The sequence below is a fragment of the Pyrgilauda ruficollis genome, unplaced genomic scaffold, assembly GCF_017590135.1.
Source record: "Pyrgilauda ruficollis isolate IOZ18807 unplaced genomic scaffold, ASM1759013v1 scaffold1, whole genome shotgun sequence".
Classification (NCBI taxonomy): Eukaryota; Metazoa; Chordata; class Aves; order Passeriformes; family Passeridae; genus Pyrgilauda; species Pyrgilauda ruficollis.
Window position 1 is genome coordinate 13600452 of NW_024508100.1, and position 20482 is coordinate 13620933.

General features: G+C 36.5%; 1 protein-coding gene across 3 annotated transcripts in view; it reads right to left on the reverse strand.

The window, feature by feature from the left end:
* Nucleotides 1-1074: 1074 nt before the first annotated feature.
* Nucleotides 1075-20482, reverse strand: part of SEL1L3 (SEL1L family member 3) — a 33791-nt gene continuing 14383 nt past the window's right edge. Inside the window, exons 9-24 of one of the 3 annotated variants that reach the window (XM_041472920.1) lie at nucleotides 20305-20451; nucleotides 19684-19886; nucleotides 17958-18137; nucleotides 16631-16750; nucleotides 15884-16024; nucleotides 14739-14801; nucleotides 13156-13332; nucleotides 11513-11640; nucleotides 10796-10879; nucleotides 8458-8548; nucleotides 8262-8346; nucleotides 6419-6528; nucleotides 5013-5140; nucleotides 3221-3323; nucleotides 3053-3125; nucleotides 1075-2315 (exon numbers count right to left, since the gene is read on the reverse strand). In XM_041472920.1, coding sequence (XP_041328854.1) covers nucleotides 2146-2315; nucleotides 3053-3125; nucleotides 3221-3323; nucleotides 5013-5140; nucleotides 6419-6528; nucleotides 8262-8346; nucleotides 8458-8548; nucleotides 10796-10879; nucleotides 11513-11640; nucleotides 13156-13332; nucleotides 14739-14801; nucleotides 15884-16024; nucleotides 16631-16750; nucleotides 17958-18137; nucleotides 19684-19886; nucleotides 20305-20451 — 2003 coding nt within the window. In that variant the 3' untranslated portion in view covers nucleotides 1075-2145. Of the gene's footprint in view, nucleotides 2316-3052; nucleotides 3126-3220; nucleotides 3324-5012; nucleotides 5141-6418; nucleotides 6529-8261; nucleotides 8347-8457; nucleotides 8549-10795; nucleotides 10880-11512; nucleotides 11641-13155; nucleotides 13333-14738; nucleotides 14802-15883; nucleotides 16025-16630; nucleotides 16751-17957; nucleotides 18138-19683; nucleotides 19890-20304; nucleotides 20452-20482 lie in introns of all 3 variants that reach the window. The other 2 variants (XM_041473013.1, XM_041472827.1) reach the window with 2 other exon arrangements.

The following is a 20482-nucleotide window of genomic DNA, read 5'->3' on the forward strand; positions in this document are numbered from 1 at the left end:
ATGGGATTAGTATTTCACCAGGGGCTTCAGTTTTGCTACATGTGACATTTGTAGCAAAATACACCTTTAATGTGTAGCTACCCATAAGCAGAATTTGTCTTATGCAGGCCCAAATAGTATTCTGTGAACATCTAACTGTCCATGCCATTTGGTACCTAACCTAACACTGTGCCTATGTTGTGACATTTGTCTGCTTGTCTTCAAGGGCTACGCTTGACTTTCTGCATTGCTTCTGGTTTTACCATCTAAAGTTGCTCCAGTTTTAATACAGATGCACAGTCTTCTTTTATTAGGTGACAAAAATACAGTTGAGAGGGCTCTTGAAATAGCCATATCTTTGTGTTAAGGAATTCGATATAATCAAATTTAGCTACACAAGTTTTTGCAACTCAAAACAGACTCAAAAATAACGGGGACCATTTGCAATGGATATCAAATACACATAATCTAACCCCATTGAGTACAACAGTTTAGTATGTAAAAGCCAAGCTCCTAACACATTAAAATACCTACCTATACATAGAAAGAACAAAATATGTATCTACAACTGTACTAAGAACAAAAAGTGTTCTCTGCACAGTTCTTGATCAAATAAATGAAAAACTCTAACTTGGTAACGTGACACACAATTTACTTTCTCATCAGGAGGGGGAGGAGCTTCAACATCTTCATTTTTATCCCATGACTTGTCAAGGGAGCTGGTGACTCAAAGCATCAACTCTTCTCTCAACACTTTTGAGTTTTCAGTTTTCTGCAAGTGAAACATGCCTTGATGATGTGTATGTATAGACACTTCTATAAAAATATAAAAATCTCTCTTGAAGGTCAAAGATTTTTTTCCTTTTAAATTATTCCTTTCTCACTGAAACCTCCTACGCCTTGCTCTTTTGCTTTGAAACATAAAACAAAATATTCCAGGTTTGCTCTGTGAGAAGACTGTATTCCTCAAAGAAAGTGAAAGCTGATTGTCTCATTTGAAGCTAAGACATGAAAATAATGATCTTGAGACATTGCAACAGCAAGCCAGTATTTCATCCAAGAGGTGTCTTAAAAGAAATTCCTCCACATACAGGCTGAATTAAAAAAATATTTTTATTTACAAGAGTAAATAATGTAGTGCAAGGCAAGTGGATTTAACCCTCAATAATGCATAGATTGATGTAATTTATAGTCTGTGATCTACATAATTTTGCAGAGGTGACTGCACACCTGCTGTAAAGGATAGACCCTTCCTACAGCCACTTGACAGACAGCTTTAAATCAGATAGAAAGTATTTGCACTCCATACACGTTATCCATATGTCCCATCCAAAATTTATCAAATGAACTGTCACTTAAATATGTCTTTTAGAGTCATTATAGAACATGAAATGAATCCTTACCAGTGCTATCTACAGAACAATAAAAAAATAATTTTTTGACTTTGTGTCACCTGATCACACTTATTTATTCATTGGGGAGCTCCTTTCTCTAATCAGTGGCTCTTGGCAGGAAGAGAAATATTTTGTTGTGTCCACCAGGAAATATGGATGTTTGTAAAACTTTGACTAAAACTTAGCAATCATAACTAATATGTTATGACCATATTGCAAATATTCCTGGTGTGTTTTCTTTCAAAACAAAACACTTTTTACATTGAAAAATCAGCATGGACTATAAAATGCCAAAAACTCATTGTTACCATTGCATGTACTGAAGTCCTGACTGGTTTCCATGGAACTTGGAAAGTAAGGGTGACTGGGTAATTTCCATGACTCAGACTTGGAAAACTTCGCTAATTTTACCAATAAATAAGCTCAAATGCAGTAAAAACAATTTTATAAGAGATTAGATGTGTGAGTAAAACTTCATTAACATCTGTGGGATGTTTTCTTTTTTTCAATTAGGCACAGACTTTGCAGGTTTTCTTTCAGGTCCTTCCATGACATACGGTATGATTGTGTGTGCATCATCTGTTTGGAGTTAAATAAATTATAGGGATGGTTTTTCTCTGTAGTGGAGAAGTCAGATCACTGAACTTCCCTACAACTTCAGCTGTTGGACTGCATTATTAATGCCATGTATAGGGTTGGTTGTCAGTTCTTAGAATCGTAGTTGTTCATATCCTGTCTTCCCAATGGACGTCAACCTGAAGAAAACTACACTTCAGCTGGTGACAAGAGGATTCTGAGGGTTTGACTCCTGCTGTGATAAATCATTTGAAAGAGTAGGTTCATCTTGCTGTACTGCTCTGGTAGCATCCTCACTGTCATTCCCTAAGGAAGAAGGGACATCATGTGACAATGGTTCTGATCTTCTTCCAGGAGAATGATGAGCTTCAGAAGAATGTAAAAAAAAATTATTTTAGAAAACTCTACTGTGTCTAGGAAGTCTACAAAACAATATTTAGTATTATGTGGATGTAAAATTACATATAAAGATAATATTCAAAGGTTTGGAAATACGAAAGAAGAAGATCTATAACAAAGAAGATTACAAATTTGTTGCATGATTTCCAAGTTACATAAACGAACAGCTAGTAAGAAAAGAAAGAAGGATTTCAGAATTATTATGACAGGTTCTGTAACTCCTGACTGAATGCATTTGCTGATTCTGTTACTGGTGTTAAGAGTCTGAACTGACTCACTAAGTTACTCAAATGTGCCAGCTCTTGGAACCTCACTTTTTCTCCCACCTTGCATCTGAAGAGATCCAATCCTATGAAACAGGAAACACACTTTGACTACATATTGCAGAGACTAGATAGGGAATCAAAGTCATATAACTAGTGTAACAGTACTGCATGTTGAGAGATGGGGAATAATCACATGCAGTTAAGGGTTTTTATTAAGTCTCCTTTAGCAAGAGAAGTTCTTCAGAAACCAACAGGTTTAAAGTTATGCTTTGCTTCATCTACTCCTTTTTAATGATCAAAAAAATGACTTATGTGTTAAAGAAGCTGGTGCTCAGAGGTACTTCTATCAAATCGAGAATTCTGCTTTCATTTTTGAAGGTTTTACTAACCTAAAAAGATCACTCCTCTTTCTTCAGTTTTACTGTGACACATACTTACCAGATAAAGACTGAAAAGACTGCACTGCAAATGCAACAAGAATCGATAAAAGAAAGGTTCCCATGAAGTAGATCTGTGACAGTAATTTTTAAAAACATAGTTAGAGCAGTGCAAAGCCAAGCTAGAGTTCCAAATGAACTGTGCATGTAATAAAGGAGCAATACATACCAGAGTAGAATGTAAAACATTGTTCCAGAGAACTCTCATGTAAAAATAAAGCAATGCTAATGAACATGGACTAATTGATTCTTGGTTACTATTATTCCAGCACCTACAACAAGAAGATAAAAACAACTAATTAGTCCTCCTCCACAACTCTGTGGCATCAATCATCTGGGAATCTCAAATGGGTTTGCAGAACCAGTAATCCAGACAAACAAACAAATATATCATCACTATCTCGCAGATGGTGAAGTAAAAATGCAGAAAAATACCAGCTTAAACTTATTAAGCGAAGACTACCTTACCCTATAAGTGTGTCTTTTTATTTTCTTACTAGTCAACAATGGGTCTAAGCATCCAGGCTACACTTTCAAAGCAGTCACAGTTCAAGCTCTAACAGAAGGACTTGATTTAAAATTAGATGTGCAAAATTGAGCTGCCTACATAGAACACTGGTGCCAAACCTCCTTTAGAGACAATGCTGTATAACAGAATGAAGTCAGAGCTTGAAGAGAGTTTTAACTGATTAGCACAAGGTACCCACCTCCTGTGGGGGGTGAGCTGAGCAGCTTTCTTATTTCTATCAAATAGGACTTCACCTACTAGGGGAGCTTAGACAGCTAAATCACAGGCATCTATTTTAAGCTTCAATTGATTCTTTTCTACAAAGCTAAGGAAGGAGTGATGATGTATATATATAGATAGATACCTTTTCTACATAAATTTTGTTATAAATATATATATAATTTAGTTATAAAGTCACAGACTGTGTATATGTATAAATATACATATATAAATATAGAAAAGTATGTGCCCTTTTGGACAAAATTGTATGATGATGGGAAAACCCTTCAGCACTGCCAACTCTGGAATTACTCTCACAGCAAAACAGGTGGATTCAGCCCAAGTGAAGGCAAAATTCAGACTCAAGCTTACAATCCCAGATAGTCCAGACCACCTGTGTATCTGACTAGCAGTTTCATGTGCATTGGAAGTAATTTAGGGTAGAAGTTTAGTCTAACTGCAGTGAAGAACAATTTCGGCAGATGGGTGGTGAAGAGACAAATTAGGTTTCAATGTTGGTGTCATCTCCACCTCTCTGGGTTCACTCAGTAGCAAAACAGATGATAAACCACACACTCATCATTCACAGCCTCATGTACTGACCATTAGCTCCTGCTTCTTCAAAAATCTGAAATTCACCAAATATTGTGTAAGCTTCACATTCCCACTGTGTCTTCCACCACCTGTTGCTTTACCTGGGTAAAGGAAACCCACGTTCTGTACTGGAACCAGAGGACACTAGGTGGTTTGTCCATGAATAGTGCTGGCACAGGTCATTCAGGCAGCAGACCTGGAACATTCTCAGATACCCAATATTCTGTGCCACAATATCGATGCCTCCCTGGACATATTTGCAGAATCAATAGGGAGGATTGCTATTATCCCAGTTACACATTTTCAAGTTCTTTATTAAATTATGCTGCATTTAGAATTGAACTATTGGTTTGGACTGCATACAAATCACCAGTGCCTAACTTAGGAACTTAAATACATTGAACTGGAAAAGACCTCCTGATTATTGAATCCAGTCCCTGCTATTTCAGGTAAACACATATAATCAGGCATAAACTGAAATATATTTAGGGAATTTAAGAATTTCAAGTATGTTGACCTTAACATGCCTTAAATCACAAAAGTGAACAAAGTTAATAATTACAGGAGTTGCTGTCCTCCAGAGTAAATGTTACTCACGTGAAAAACCAGAAGATGCTGATTAAGGGTAAAAAAGACTCACCTGTAATACAGCTCCTGAAGAAGTGATATATTACTAGAATGCAATGCTTGATCAATATCCAAGTGATCCAGAATGTAGGAAGGTATGGAGTTGCCCTCTTCCATGACAAGGGCCAAATTGAAGAAACCCTAACAGTAAAAAAAACCCCATATTTTTTAAACATTAAATTTTCATATCTGTATTTAAGCACCAAGTATCTAAATAATTATAACTGTCTTCCCTCAGTTTGTTTAGTATAATGTGATATTCACTGAATAATTATGAGAGCCTTTTCTCCTAACCATATACTCAGGTAAATGTGAAAATGCAAAAGAAGCATTCAGATGTTGTGACACTATTTTCTTAGCTCATTATCTTTTTCCAGATGGTTTCTTTCTGAATTTATTCTGAATTGCTCTTTAAGTGCAGTCACCATATCAAACTGCCATTTTTAATCCTAGGAAAATACATAGTGAAAGCAGAACTGGATTTCTATTCTGTTACTCTTCAATTCCCCTTCACATAGCTCCACAGATCAACAGAATCTGAATAGTGAAATTGAGAGCAGGAATTTCCTCCAGACAATTTAAGTCCTTGATCTTATGGTTTTGCTTATTTGGACAAGTCTTAGGCAACCCTGTGTCTCTTCAGAGTCATGAAGATGAACACACACAACACATTTTACAGGATTCCCCATCACTTTGACTTTCATACTTTAAAGTAACTATTTATGCATCTCTTCTTTCCATTGCTAGTTTAGCAGTAATGTTTTGTCCCAATAACCTCAAAACAAAACCCACCCATGATACCTTTGATAAGTTCACATACAAGACACCATCTGGGGATATTGCCATAGGGACAGGGAGAACACAATATTGCACCCAGGACACTTCAGGAGGGCCTGAGAACAGGAAACTCAGTGGTGAAACACTGCATGTCTTTGGTAATGTTACATGGTGTATTCTTTAATTATAAAGCATTTTAAGATGAAACCTTCATTAGTGTACAAAATTCACCCTGGGATTCACTTGGTATAATATACCAAGGGAAATGGGCCAGTCTTTTTTTTAATCATAAAATGGCAGAGGATAGGACTGGAATACAACCCAGCAGTCTATTAATTCTTTCTCTTGCAATAGCAAAAGTACTGAGGTCACCACCAAGTCAATTGCGTCAAGGTAAGGTAGCACCAAATTAGGCCCTTTACCTTTAGCTTACAAAGCAGCCTAATTCTAAGACCATTACTCTATGCTAAGTTTATCTTCTATTATGAAACAGCAACTACTGACTCACAAGGTATTTTGAAATAATTGTAAATTATTCTAGCAGGTTTCTTTGGTGCAGATGAGGCCAAGCAGAAGAACCAGTCCCAGCTAAATTCTCTGATTGTTCTGCACTCTGCTGTTTTGCCATGACTGCAGACCCACCTGTGAATCACCCTCCAGGGCAGCCTGGGCATACATCCGCATGGAGAGCTCCAGGTCTTTAGACTGGTTCTGGTAGCCATAGTAGTAGAAATCTCCCATCTTCAAATAAGCTGTAGAAGAAACCAGCAGAAAATAATTCAGACTATTTGTAGCAATAGAATTAATCAACTGTTAATGTGATGGAGAAATTAACAGTAATTCTGTTTAAAGCACAATACTAAAAAACAAATATACTCTTTCTCTCTGGCTGTCTCTGTGGCTACTTTTTATCACTCTCCCACTGATAATAATTATCCTGGATGAAATCTCTCATTGTTTCTCTTTAATGAATTTAGTGAATGACATTGCTCTTACAAAATCTGAGACTTGAGAGTCTTTGTATTTCATTCCTTCTTCACTTGCTGAATCTGTCTTTGGACAACCTGAAGCCTTATTTAGTCAGATTAGCCCTACTAAACTGAAGAAACTTAAAACCATGCCATCTGTGTTTTGCTCTGTGCCTGACACTATTGTGGCTGAACCTTTCCCAAAAGTTAGAGAATGTTGCTGCTGATAATTTTATTAGCTTCAAATCCAACTCAACCCAGGACAACAGTAAGGATACAATTCTCCTGGTCTAGAAGGGAGCAATGCCTAGCAAATATTTTACAAACATCTTTCTGTGACATTGCACCATAATGAAATGCATCAAAAGAGAGGGCACAGACCCAGACAGGAGCAAGCACAGTGAGTAATCTGTGCTACTGAATTTAAAAATTCCTATGACTGTGTCTACACTTACCTGACCTAAGCTTTCCTCAAATAGTTTGAAACTCTTCTACACTTTGGCTTGTATGTTTACACCAGCTACCAAGAAATCCCACGTGTTTTTACAGTAGACTGAAATGGAATCACAGTTCCATCCTATGAGTCTGACCTTCAGAAGTTTTTCCAAAGTGAGTTCGCATCAGTGGATCTACCAAAGGGTCAACCAAACTACACCTTGCTGAGGTGTCTACAAACTCCACAGGAAAGCTAACAGTGTTTCTCAGCTCCTCTGGCTTCAGGCTATATCCACGTGGTATTCAGTTTCCACACTTTTAAATTTCCCACACTGTGTATTTAAATGAATAGCATGAATTATTTTTACACTCCACTTTTCCACATACTCGTTACAAATCACTGAAGTGCTCCTGTGAGACAATCAGATCAATGTTTTCAAATATTCAGTAAAGCTTTCAGAGGCACCAAAATGACTTAGCTATAGAAGCCCTAGGTGTAGTACAATTTGTGGCCTCAGGAATGTAACTTATTTGCAAATAGACCTTAGAGAATCCTTTAGCTCTCCAAGGTAATCTCTACCAATGTTGATAAACTCTGTACCCTAAGAGGAAAACTAATAATCAATTAGATAAGGAATCCCTTAGCCTTTATTAGTTTCTCATGACTCAATTATGATATAGAAGTATATTTGCTTTTGGATTTTCCCTTTGATAAACCAAACAGCATGATCTCCTAAAGTCTACTGCTTTTTTTCCTTAAACTTTGAGTCAACTGCTCAGACTCCTAAATATCTAGCCCTTCCTCAGGGCTTAGCTTTTTTATTTTATTAAAATTTTACCCATTTAATGCAATAAAAAGGAAATTTTCAGAAAACCTGTGCTGAAATAAAACACTTTAATTACCTTTAATTACCCTGATATTCCTATCAAAACACAAAAAAGCAAATGTATGATTAGCAGGAATTAGTCTTCCCTCTCTCAACCTGCCTACTCACACAGAAGTTGTGGCAAACGCAGGCCCTGAAATTGAAAAAAAATAAAAAAAGTAACATTAAAATTTAGAAAGAATTCTTTTTACATACCAAATGATGGAGCATTGACTTGAGAAACTGAGAAATTGTAGTATCTCCAGACACAATCAGTTGCTAGGTATTTTCTTGCTAGGTCCTATAAAGAAAATAATTAATTCATTCATATCCCAGGTAAGAGACTAATGGCACACATTATCATTAACAAAGTGTCCTTTCAGGATAATGAGTTGTGAATTCATTTACTCACTGGTCTTTCTTCACAGATGTGTGCTAAATTTGACTGTGACACTTCAATCCCAGTTTCAGCTGCTAAAATGTAATGCAGCAGAGCTTCATGCCTAATGTTAGATAAAATAAACTAATGAAAAACCTTACAAAAATAACATGCATTTTACTTACAGTTAAGAAACCCCAAAAGCACTAAACAAATGTATAAAATTGCTTACAAGCAAAATTTTGGTACAAAGTTTAAGAGCAAGAGGCTGGGAAACCCATGCAACAGCGACATATACAGGCAATGCTTGGTGTAACCAGCCCTGCTGGATCTCAAGAATTTGCAGCCCTTTTCCTCTTGCATTCAAGCTATTGGCTCCAGTGTGCATTTACTCTAAGTGCCAGACTGATGGGAAAGAAGAATTGATACTAAGACAAATACTCTATTTAAATGTTTCAGATAAAACATTCTTAAAAGACTCTACTTAAAAAAAAGATCTATAATTCACTTAGCTGTGTATATATCTGTCTAACATTCTTCTGAGTATTTCTTTGGTATGCTTTAACTTTCATTTATGTGACTTGGTGTTTTCTTGTCTTTTTAGACAGAGCTTTTTGAAAAAGGATTTGTCTCTCCTTACATTTGAATGTATGAACAGAAAAAGAGTCTCTGTTCCTCTAAGGACTTTATGCATCTCACTGACTGTAAAGCAAGTAGTAAAATTTAATATTGTATTTGCAGTATAGCAATTCAGTATTCTGATACTAGATAAGAGCATCTTTCATATTCTCTGCCACTCATCTACTCTATATTATGAAGACTATGCATTTAAAATTAAGAGGAAGTCTTTAAAATCATGTGTGTAGTTTTAAATCCCAAAACAATAAAAAACCCACTTGGGGTACTTTTTTCCTTCTGAAGTTTCCTATTAAAGAGTAGTGCTGCCAATGATTTTCTCCAAAACATAAAGGTAAAACCATGGCAAGTTTCAGGGTTCAATGGCTTATGTAACTGGAAGCTAACTGGAAGGTATGGTCAAATAGACATTTGACTTCAGGAGTAGCTGCTTAAGCAAAGCAACTTCAAATTAAATTGAGAAAGCAGTTGTCCTGACAGAACTAGCAGGTGTAACCTCCTGTTATCCAGCTATTTCTGCATGATTACAAATTATTCCTTGTACTTGCCCTGTAAAAACATCTAATACAAGAGAGACCTGGGACTACAGAAGGAATTTAAGGAAAAACTGGGAAATTGGTTGATCCTTAAGTCTCAAAGGGCAACTAAGAGAAGAAATTACATTTACGGCCTTTGCATCAGTCTTTGAAGATCAAACTACCATGACAGACAGATGTGCAAAACATGCGTCTGCAAACAATGACTGAAGAACATATATTACTTGGATAGATTGGCAGTGCAATGATTTATACCTATGCAATTTACATCCTGGCATCTCAAGTAGAAATCCATGAGATTTTCCCTCCTAGCTGCTGAGCCCAGACTTTCTGGAATCTTTATGTTCTACCTGTTATCTCCTTGTGGACTGCAAAGTGAGCTGGGCAGTCACAGGCTTGCATAACAGAACACGCTACAAAAATATCAACAGAGTTTTTCAGTGTTCAGAAGTGGGTTCAAGTCTAAGAAGAAATGTCTGTGATGGACTGAGTGAAAAGACACTTCTTCTAGGAATGGGTTCTCCAGAACAGTCCACTGACAGTTTCTTGTAGATCTCCCTAGCCTGAAGCACTAATTCAGTACTTACAGGGGGAAGCTGCAGGACTAAATGAGCCATTGTTTTAATCACATATGATAGTCTGATGTTTGCACACACAACATCTGATGCTCATGCCTACAAAGGCTGCTAAGATGGAGCATTAAACTGGGCACTATTTTGAAACCTCTTGACTGGCTCATTGGATATTATAGCCCCCTATTATACTTACACAAAAGACAATACTAACCATACACAGAAAACCCAACAAATCTAATCCAGCAGCTGGACTTTTCATGACACATAAATATATAGAAAAGAGAAGGTAAAATACAAGATTTGTAACAGAGACAACAGTAAAAGTGAAAGGTGTTCCTCTTGTTAATCCAGTGCACGTTACACAAATATTATGGGATGAGAACCACAGTTGATACAACTATTTCGTACTACAAACTCCTTGTTTTTCACTTGATTCTGTCAGAACTGTTGATTTACATTTTGGGTCAACTCCTCCTTCCCTTTATGTCAATGGATGTTTTGCAACTGATTTTTGTAGTGCTACTGCTTTTTTTTTTCCTTTGCAGTGATGGACCATTATTAATTATTTTATCTTGCTATAAAGTAAGTGAAAAATAGAAAATACAGAGAACGGAAGAAACATACCATGAAAGCTCCAGATAAGCATTGAGAGCTTTTCTGATTACATGACCTAAGTAGCCATTCTTCTCTGCAATGTGTTTTGCCCAGCTGTGGAATAGAACAAACAAAAAATGAATGGTCATGCTCCAGTAATGTTATCCCAACTCACGTAGACTCAAAGAACACAAAAGGATATGGGATCACCATCTGACTTCTGTAAGACAAACTATGGGATTTAACAGTAGTCACTGCATCAATCCTGTGACAACTGACTGAGAACATAAGTTCATTTATCTCTGTAATTGTATTAAAGACATCCTATATTTTTTTCTCAGCCATGTTTTCTAAGAAAACAAACGTAAGTTAATAGGTGCTATCAATAAATATCTGCCTATTTTTGATGCAAAATGCCAATTCTACCACATCACCAGTATTTCTTGAAAATAAAAAAATAGTGAGGCTTTGTTAGATAAAACCTTTCAGAGTTGTTCGATACAATCTCTCTGAGTTGTTCTGGAAAAAAAAAAGAAGTAAAAGCACTCAATACCTCTTAAAATCTACTGGTCATCTACATAACACACATACTCATGCAGATCAAATATTACTGCAGAAGAACCTTTTGCCACAGAGGTAAGCACTGTGAAGTACAAGGTATTTAAGCCATGGACTTAAAAATCACCAAGAATCAAAATAATCATATCAGAAATATATTCTCCTTTTATAAATTGTTTCCTTACTTACATTACAGCTTTTTCTGGATCTCTAGGGAAGTCTTCCATATTTCCTGTGATGTAATACAGAGAGCATCGCAAAGTCCCTTCTATATGTCCTCCTTGGGCAGCTTTATAGAAATAGCGTGCAGCAACTGTCTGTGAAGAAACAAAACATAATTAGCAACTCTTCATTATTAATCTTTATTGAGATTTCTTCCTCAGGACTCTTTTCATCAAAGGAATAAAACTAGGTAGCTGGCTAATGAGGGTAAGATAATTTAACTACTGTTAGAGTACTTAGATGAAATGAATTATTCTTAATTTTTAATAGTTTAGGCTAGAGAAAGTTTTAGAAAACATATACTCAGGTAATATATGGAACATCAAACAGAAAAGTGTCCAAATGCTTAACTAACACTCGCTAACACAAAAGTCTTGCATGCACTGACAAAAAATTAGTTATTCACTAGTAGGAAGATTATTAAGGCATCCTGGAGAACAGAACTTGCGATGCCAAATGAAGGCTGTGGAGCAGCAGCAATGCTCTGTATGTTCAGCAGACCACAACTACAGTGCTCAAATCTTTGAAACTGGTTTATAAAAAACACAGATGGAGTAAGCAGGGCCAAAGCTACAGAAGTGGGAAGGCTGTGTGACTCCACATTTTACCCTCAGGAACAGTAACTGGTAAAGTAAACCAAACCCAGCATACAACTCAAAATATTTATTTCAGGAAATTTTAAACCATCAATATATGCTTTCTGTTAGTGAGCACAGACTACACACTCCTTCTTGCCATTGGTTTTGATGAATAAAGAAACCTGGGCAATTTTAGGTGTCCTCTTATAATCAGTCCACTCAGAAACGTGTTTTTTTGTCCCTGGGGAAGGAAAATGTGTTTGCCAGATGCACATGTTGGTGAGCACTGCTGCTGTTGACAGCAGAAATGCTCACTGTCTGGAGTATATCCAGATCTCAGAACTCAAAGGCCACACTGGAAACATTTTTTAGCTGACGACATTTATTACAGTCTACCTCACTACATTTTTGCTGCTGTTCATACACTTCCAAGTTAATTAAAAGAAATATAAATAAAGTAGACCATTCCTATTAGGGGAAAATTTATTTTGCACATATGTTAATGGGTTCTGTCACAGAAAAACAAAATACTGCTTTCTACCAGGACTGTATCAAATAGTTAGATTTCCAAGTCTGGACTGGAGGCCTCTCACTGCAGTTCTGAGGCTCACAGAAGCTGTGTGAACATAGCATAGCTGTTCACGGGTTCAGGGACAAGGTTGTGCTTCTTTCAGTTACTGTGGAATCCCTTCCCTATAAACTTTCCAATCCAAAACTGAGAACCCAAAAGGTCACATGATGTGAGAGCACACACTATCCTTCCTGGCTGCTGTCACTGGAAGGAGTAAAACCTGCACCTGTTTTGTTTCTAAATTAAAATAATACAAACACATGCATACAATTTTGACTGAGCAATACCTGAGCAACATCTCTCTCCCTAAGCAATCTGACTGAATCCCCCAGAAAAATCCTCCTTTATGATAAAAGGTATCAAATTCTAACTTAGGGTGAACAGAGCAATCTCAAGAATGAGGCAAAAACTTCTAAGTTGGGCCCTAATGTAAGACATAGTACCATTCAATATTTACTCACTTGATTTCTACCAGGTACTCCAGGGTAAATCCCATCTAAATACAGGACACCAAGGTTGTATGATGCATCTGGATTTCCCAATTCTTCAGCAATTAACCAGTGCTTGGCTGCTTTTCTGTAGTCTCTTTTAAAATTGTGGTAATACCATCCTAATCCATTCACTGCCTGGGGCAAGCCCTTAGGGAAGGAGAAGAGCAATCTCAGGTCACACATTTGATTCTGCTTTTTGTCACTTCTGGGACTAGGGGTTATAAAGCTTTTTTTTTCCCCACTACTTTTCTCTGTGGCCTTGTATATAGAGTGAGGAATAAGACTCCAGTGGCATCTTATTCTACAGAGTCTCAGCCGTGACTTTCACTTGTTGACAAGAACAAACTGTGACTATTTTTCCCCTGTCTCCTCTTCAAAGCCAAACAGGACACTTGTTCTTGTGAACTCCCAGAAACTGGTTGACAGGATTAGCAATCAAAAAACCCACTTTTAAACTAGAACATTTCCTTGAGAATAAATAGAAAGCAATGTGCACAGAACTTTATAATGCTACTTTCAAAAGGCATTTCACCAACATCATACCGATCAGCTTAAGATATTGCTATTGCTACTTACTAAGTTGCATCTTTGCATCTTGGCTCAAGAGAAAATCTTGAGACAGTTTTTATTGTTGTTGTAATGAGTCGCCACTTCCTTGCATAAACTAGTGGATCATATGGGGCTGTAAGTATGCCAGCAATGTTACTAACTTGAACATTAAAATGCAAAAGCCGTTAAACTTTTCAATAATTACGATGTTGGTTTTGTATAGAAAAGGTGCTTTGGAGCCTAAGAGCCCAAGTATTTGACTGCAAGGAGAGTAAGGAAATTGATGTCTCTAGGAGTCTTCTAGGAAGCTGTTCCTCAGATCCTGAATCAAAGGTATTTTGATCACATCATAAAAGCCTTTCAGTTTATTTAAGCCTCTCCCAAACAGGCAGTAGAACAGATAGTCTCTCCTGTTTCAAAGGAATCCCAGAATTGGCACAAATATTTTCTGATAGTGATCACCAGTCAAGTGCTGCTGTCAAAACCAGTAATTTAACTAATTCTGTTTCTAAGAGCTAGGAATGCATTCAAGGTCTAGGCACTCTTTCATTTTTATTCTAAGGACCAGATCATGGCCTGGGTAACCTGGCTGTCCTAAATCATTAAATGGAGTGAGGCTCCTCTGCTCTGTGGTGCTTAGTGTTTCTCCCAACTATGGAAATAAATCAGGAGACTTTGGGACATCCAGGTCTTCTCCCTTAATGCTTGGGAATATGAGGCAAAAACATACTCCTGGATCAAATATTCAGTCTGTAAGTCACTTAACTAACATCAAGTTCCAAAATATGTAAGTAGAGAAATGTTTTTTTCTTTCACAGAAATTTTGGCAGATTTTCAGTGGTCTGCTCTCCCAACTTGGGCAAATAAGGCTTTCATCATTCATGGTGATAACACTGGAAAAAGCAAGCAGTATGACAGAATTATGGTAATAGGCATTTTATATAAATCATAGTTATTAGCACCTAGTACAGAACTACTCCAATAAAATATTTATTGCATTTTACCTTTGCTGCTGCTTTCTTCATCAATTCCAGTGCGAGTTTTATATTCTTTTTCACACCTTGACCCTAGGAAACAGATAAGTGAAACAATCATTGTTTAAAAATGCAGACTGATAAAAATTCACTTATGCACATCCAAAATGCCTTTTAATATTGATACCATTACCTACTAAGTGTCATTCAGCTTTAAACAGTTACAACAAAACAAGCAGCTTTGTGTTCACCCTTCCTTCACAGCTTTACAAAATCTCAGTGATTCAGTCTAGAAACAATTATTTCACCAGTATATTCAAGTGATTTTTGTGGGTAAATAATATCACAGATCTTTAAGTCTGAGCAACTAAGTAAGAATATATAGCATTTAAAGGGGCATAGGTTGTGCACAGTTTGGCAGCGAGCAAGAGCTCTCAGCTCTCCTGAAAAAAATGTTAGAGTGTCTCCAGAGGAAATACACAGATGTAATGCTTATGATGTCCACATAAAATAATTCCAGACACAGGTAAAACAGATTATGTGTGCTCAAAATTACCACAAGCAAAACTTAAGCAAGCCTTTTCTAGAGAAAAACCCTCCACTGTCAAAGGAATGAGATGAAGACCTAACAGTTCCTCACCACCTAAGCTTTAGTGCTTGAATGTCTTATAGGTGACATCACTTAGCTGACACACCTTATTTGACTCAGTTGAGGTCATACTTCAGTTTAGCATCTTCTGTATACTGCTTCTGGCAGGGAAAAACTAACTGCATGCAGCGATAATTTAATTCCAACTTAAAAAAAAATCCTAATACAGTGCATTCCAGGAAAGGCTCAAACTTTTACCTACACCTCTACACCAAAGCCTATGCCTACTAGTTGGTTGGATTCTTGAGGTGACAAGACATTAGGAAAAATTAGGATCCAGAATTTGGGTGGTATTTTGATCCTGAATATAGATAGGAATAAAGTAAGATTATTTTTAACTTGCTCTTTTTAAAATTTTGTGCCTCTTTTTGGTAAAAATCAACATTAGCTTCATACCTATTGATTGATTTTCAGAGTAAATCTAGAAGCATTTGCATACACTCTTACCATAGGTCACTGCTGATAACTTAAAACATCATGTTAAAGGAACGGCTGTTTTGAAGTGAAAACATGAAATATGACTTACCTTAAACAACACAATGGCGTAATCATATATCAACACTGGATCTTCTGTTTCTATTGCACCCTTTGCATACCATTCTATTGCAGCTTCAGGATTTTTTGCCACTCCTTGTTGGCCCCAAAACAGCATCTGAGCCAAACGTTGCTAAAAGAAAACAACTTAAATAGTAAAGCTATAAATGCTAGTATTGAAACTGGAATTGCAGGAACAGACTTTTGCAGGCTTAGATGCATTTCAAATATGAGAAGAAACTAGTACACACCCTCAACAGTTTGAAAACAACTGGTTAACAGGAATATTCAGAGTGTTTCAGTGGTGGACTGTACTAACTCTACAGCAGGCTTATTTTTACAGCTGTCAGTATCATAGAGTCTGGATTGATTTAAGTGCAGAGGTAAGTGACAGACAGATTTGATGCATGTAAATGGCTCAGTATTACAATATACTGCTACTAGTCTCAGATCAGCAGCAGTAATTGCAATGTATCAAATACAAAGCCATGGAAAAGGAACAGAGAAGGAGGCTGCCAAGACTTGAAGACTCTTCCCTTCTGCCTTGTATCATTGTTATGGCTTTTGCATGAATATAATTGAACAGGAACATGAGAAATAGTCTCAGAAAAAAAGAAGCAATTCTGGGTGGAAGTAGAAAAGTCTGTCTGCTCTCCTCTGCAACTTTCCTACATGGTCTACAGATGTACACCCCTGACTGTATATAAAACCAAAAATGGGGAAATGTATTGCTTTATACCTGTGCAGCTGCATTTCCTCTTGTTGCTTCATGTTTTAACCACATAAAGACATCACCATTTTCTTTTGTTTGAGATTTTAGCAGTTCATCATCCATCAGTCTTATAGTTTCAACAAATGCCTGGAGAGTAAGTGAACAGAAAAAAATTAACTTCCACATGAATATCAATGAATTTCTACATCTGCTACCAAAATGAAAATGTTGTCCATTTCCTGCTTAATCCTAAAAATTCATGATCAGTTCTGGATTTTAAAATTCTCATCTCTCCTCTGTTGGCCAGTGCATTAAGAACTATTCTGACATCCACTGTAAAAAAAAAAAAAACATTTAAAACATTTACTGCTTTTTTTCCAAAACTGTAAGTCCATTCTACACTGAAAAGATATGCCAAGACACTAACAACTTAAAAAAAAACCCCAAACCACATTTTGGTTTTAAATGCACTTAAAAATGACAAAGAAGTGTATTTAAGTCTTTCTATTTAGGCTTTAATATTTCTATAGAAATCACTTTCAAAAGATTAAAAAAAGACTGGCAGAAAGCTTGACGATGACCTGACCCACAGCACTCTTATCTAGGTAAGTCTGCTAGCTTTTAGTTCTTCAGCAATTAGAACCTCTCTGTTTTTGTACAATAATCATGCTTTCTGATAAGCCAGGATTCTAGCACTAGCCTACCTTGACTATTCTTTACAAATAAAGTTGTGTTACCTCCTGTTAGCAGCCTATTCTAAAATGATTTTATTGTAACTTTATCAGATAACTATTTAACGACCAAGTCATTACATTTGATTATAGAAAAGGTTAAAGCATGCAGAGGACAATTCATCTTTTGCAGGAACTTCATGATGTCTGTCTATTGAAACAGCAGATCAGTTGCTTAACAAACACATCCAATTATATTAATAATTAAAAATCTGAGGGAGGATTCAGTGGCCAAGAATAAGGCTTGGACTTTAATAAAAAACAGGCTTGTGGACAATTCTGAGGATTTGAGTCTGATATTGACTTTGATTCGCCCTTCCTCAGAAACACAGTAATGATACCTACATGTAATTTATACCTACAATCATTGGATCATAGAATGATTTAGGCTGGAAGGGACTTTTAGAGACCATTTAGTCCAACACCCCTGCCACGGGCATGGACACAAATCAGATGAGCCAATATTTGTAAATCAAGACAAAAATATTCTGGCTACATAATATGAATATGAAAAATAACTAGATGATCCAATATTTGTAAATCAATACAAAAATATTCTGGCTACATAATATGAATATGAAAAATAACTTGCACAGAAAAAAATTCACTTATAATTCTTTTACCTGTTCCCCCTTTATATTGTGTTGATCCAGGGATGTCTTTATTGCAATATTGCTGTAATAAGCATATGACAGCTCCAAATCAAGCGGATAGTTATTAATCCCTTGGTAATGTTTATAGCCAAGATTCATCACAGAAAGTCTCTCGTTCCCCTGAGCACCAACCAAACTATATAGCAGTCCCTGGCAAAAATCAACAGACATAAACAAGAGTGAATTCACTGCACATTTCACAAGTTAAGCACTTCCCAGGAAATTTACAGGGAACAGAATGTTCATACTGGTAGCTGATATACTAGCTATATTACGTAAACACAGTTACAGAAGCAAACACAGCCCATAAAGTAGTCAAAGTGTCTTATGTTTGCACAGAAACACTGGAAAGAAAAACTAGGCTCTAAATACTTTTCAAGTATTGCATTTATTCTGCCATCACTAAATGTGCAGCAGTTTTTTAATGTCATTTTACTACAGCATTGTTTACACTCTGACACTTCTTATACCCAGCAGTGCCTTAACTAGTCCCAGTGATGCCAGCTGGAGTTTTCACACTGAATTCTGTGGAAACATATGGAAGCTAACAAACAGCATTTGAGAATCTTACCCTAGGGACCTGACAGGACTAGTATGATGGAATCTATGGCTGATAAGGTTTCAGCACAAATCTCCCTTGAGATACATGTTAATTGGTCTATGCAACACACATTTGCAAAAAAAAAAATTTCAGCACTACTATTATTTTTCACCTGCACAGTGAGAAAACCAGTGGTGTCCCATCTGTGCTGGATATTAAATTGTTTCCTACACCACCTGAAGCAGCTTCAATGATGAAATGACTTAGCCTCCATAATAAGCACTGTATACTCTATAATTAGGGTATAAAAAAGGTTCTTGTCTAAGGTTTCTTGTTTTTGAAGAATTGCAGGTGAGCTTTGTCTCTGATTAGCCTGTAAGAGGTTACTCTGATTTAGCGTCCTCTAACCACAACAGACAGATCTGCTATTCTTTATAAGTGTTTTATATTTTACTATTATACCACAATTAAATATCTGTTGGCAATTTTAGTGTTGTCTTCTTCCTGACATATGGACACCTTCCCTTTATTTGACCTAGAACACATTGAAACATTTCAGTTATTTGCAAGCCGCCTAAGAGGTCAGGAGTTCTCAAACTCTGCAGTTGCTCAGTTGAAACACAGTTACTTTTTTACAGAAGAAAACTGTTCTACTTTGGTTACCCTTGCTCATTTGACCATAATATACTCAGTGTCCCATTTTTGCACACTCTAAAATCAGACTTCTTTCCTGACTGTACTATGCAACCTTTCCAATTTCGATTTGCCTGATCTAGGACTTTTTTCCTACCTGTCTTCAAATGACTGTGGGTGACTCAAGGGCTCCACAGTGACTAGGAAAAGCAGTACTTTCTATGCTGTTCACTTTACTACCATTTTCAGATCTTCACTGTATCACTGATGTCCTTGTTCTGCTTGAGCAGGATAAAGATTCCCACCATCAGGTCTTCATAAAGATATCACTGCCATCAAGGTATTTATTAGTAGCTTTATTGGAGAATCCTTCAACCACCTGGATCTGAGGGCCGTTTCACTTTTTTTAATTCAAGGGATCATCCCATTTTTTAACTTAAAGGTAATTAACTTAAAAGGTAATTAAAGGTCCTTAAAGGTAATTAATTTCACAGACATAACAGCACATGTTAAACATAGTACCTTTATACGATCCACAGGCACACTGAGGCCTGTTTCAAATATAACTGCAAGGAAATAGGAAGCCTTATGGTATCCACAACAACTGGAATCCACCAGGAGAGGGACAGAGGAGCCCAAATTGCTGAGGCCATTGGCACTGGACAGACCTTTCACAACCTTCTCAAATATCCTCCGGCCAACTTCTACAACTGTATCACTTCCATCTTCTAACACCAAAAATAAAATATAGAACACACAGTTGTTGTAAGAGTTAAAATTAGGAACCAATTTCCCCAGAAACTGAATAATAGATTCTGTTATTTCTCAAGCTGAATGGTATTCTCAATGCAGACAAAATTATAGAGAAATAAGGTATTACTCAATATGAAGGGTGAATAAAAGTCCAAAAGACCATCTCAAAGTAACTAACAACTAAAAACATAAGGATATTTCTATGGTTCTTTCTACCTAATAAGCCGTCCTTCCATTTGCATCATATTGCATATAAGCCACTTAACACTCCTTTATTAAGTAAGCTAATATGAAAAAAAATGTATAACACATTAAGTCAAATGATACTAAACTACACAACAAATATTGTTGAGTTATTCAAGAACAATTTTAAAAAAGAAACATGGTTACCATCTGGACTACTGAAATCCATCTCATGTAATAGTCTGAACAAAGTGTGGTACTTTTCCCTGAGCTCTTTTCCCCACATGAAAGCATCACATTTGGATTTTTCTCCATACTTGTGAATCAGCTCCAAATAATAGTTTTCATAGTAACCTAGAGAAAGCAACATATTTAAGACATGAAA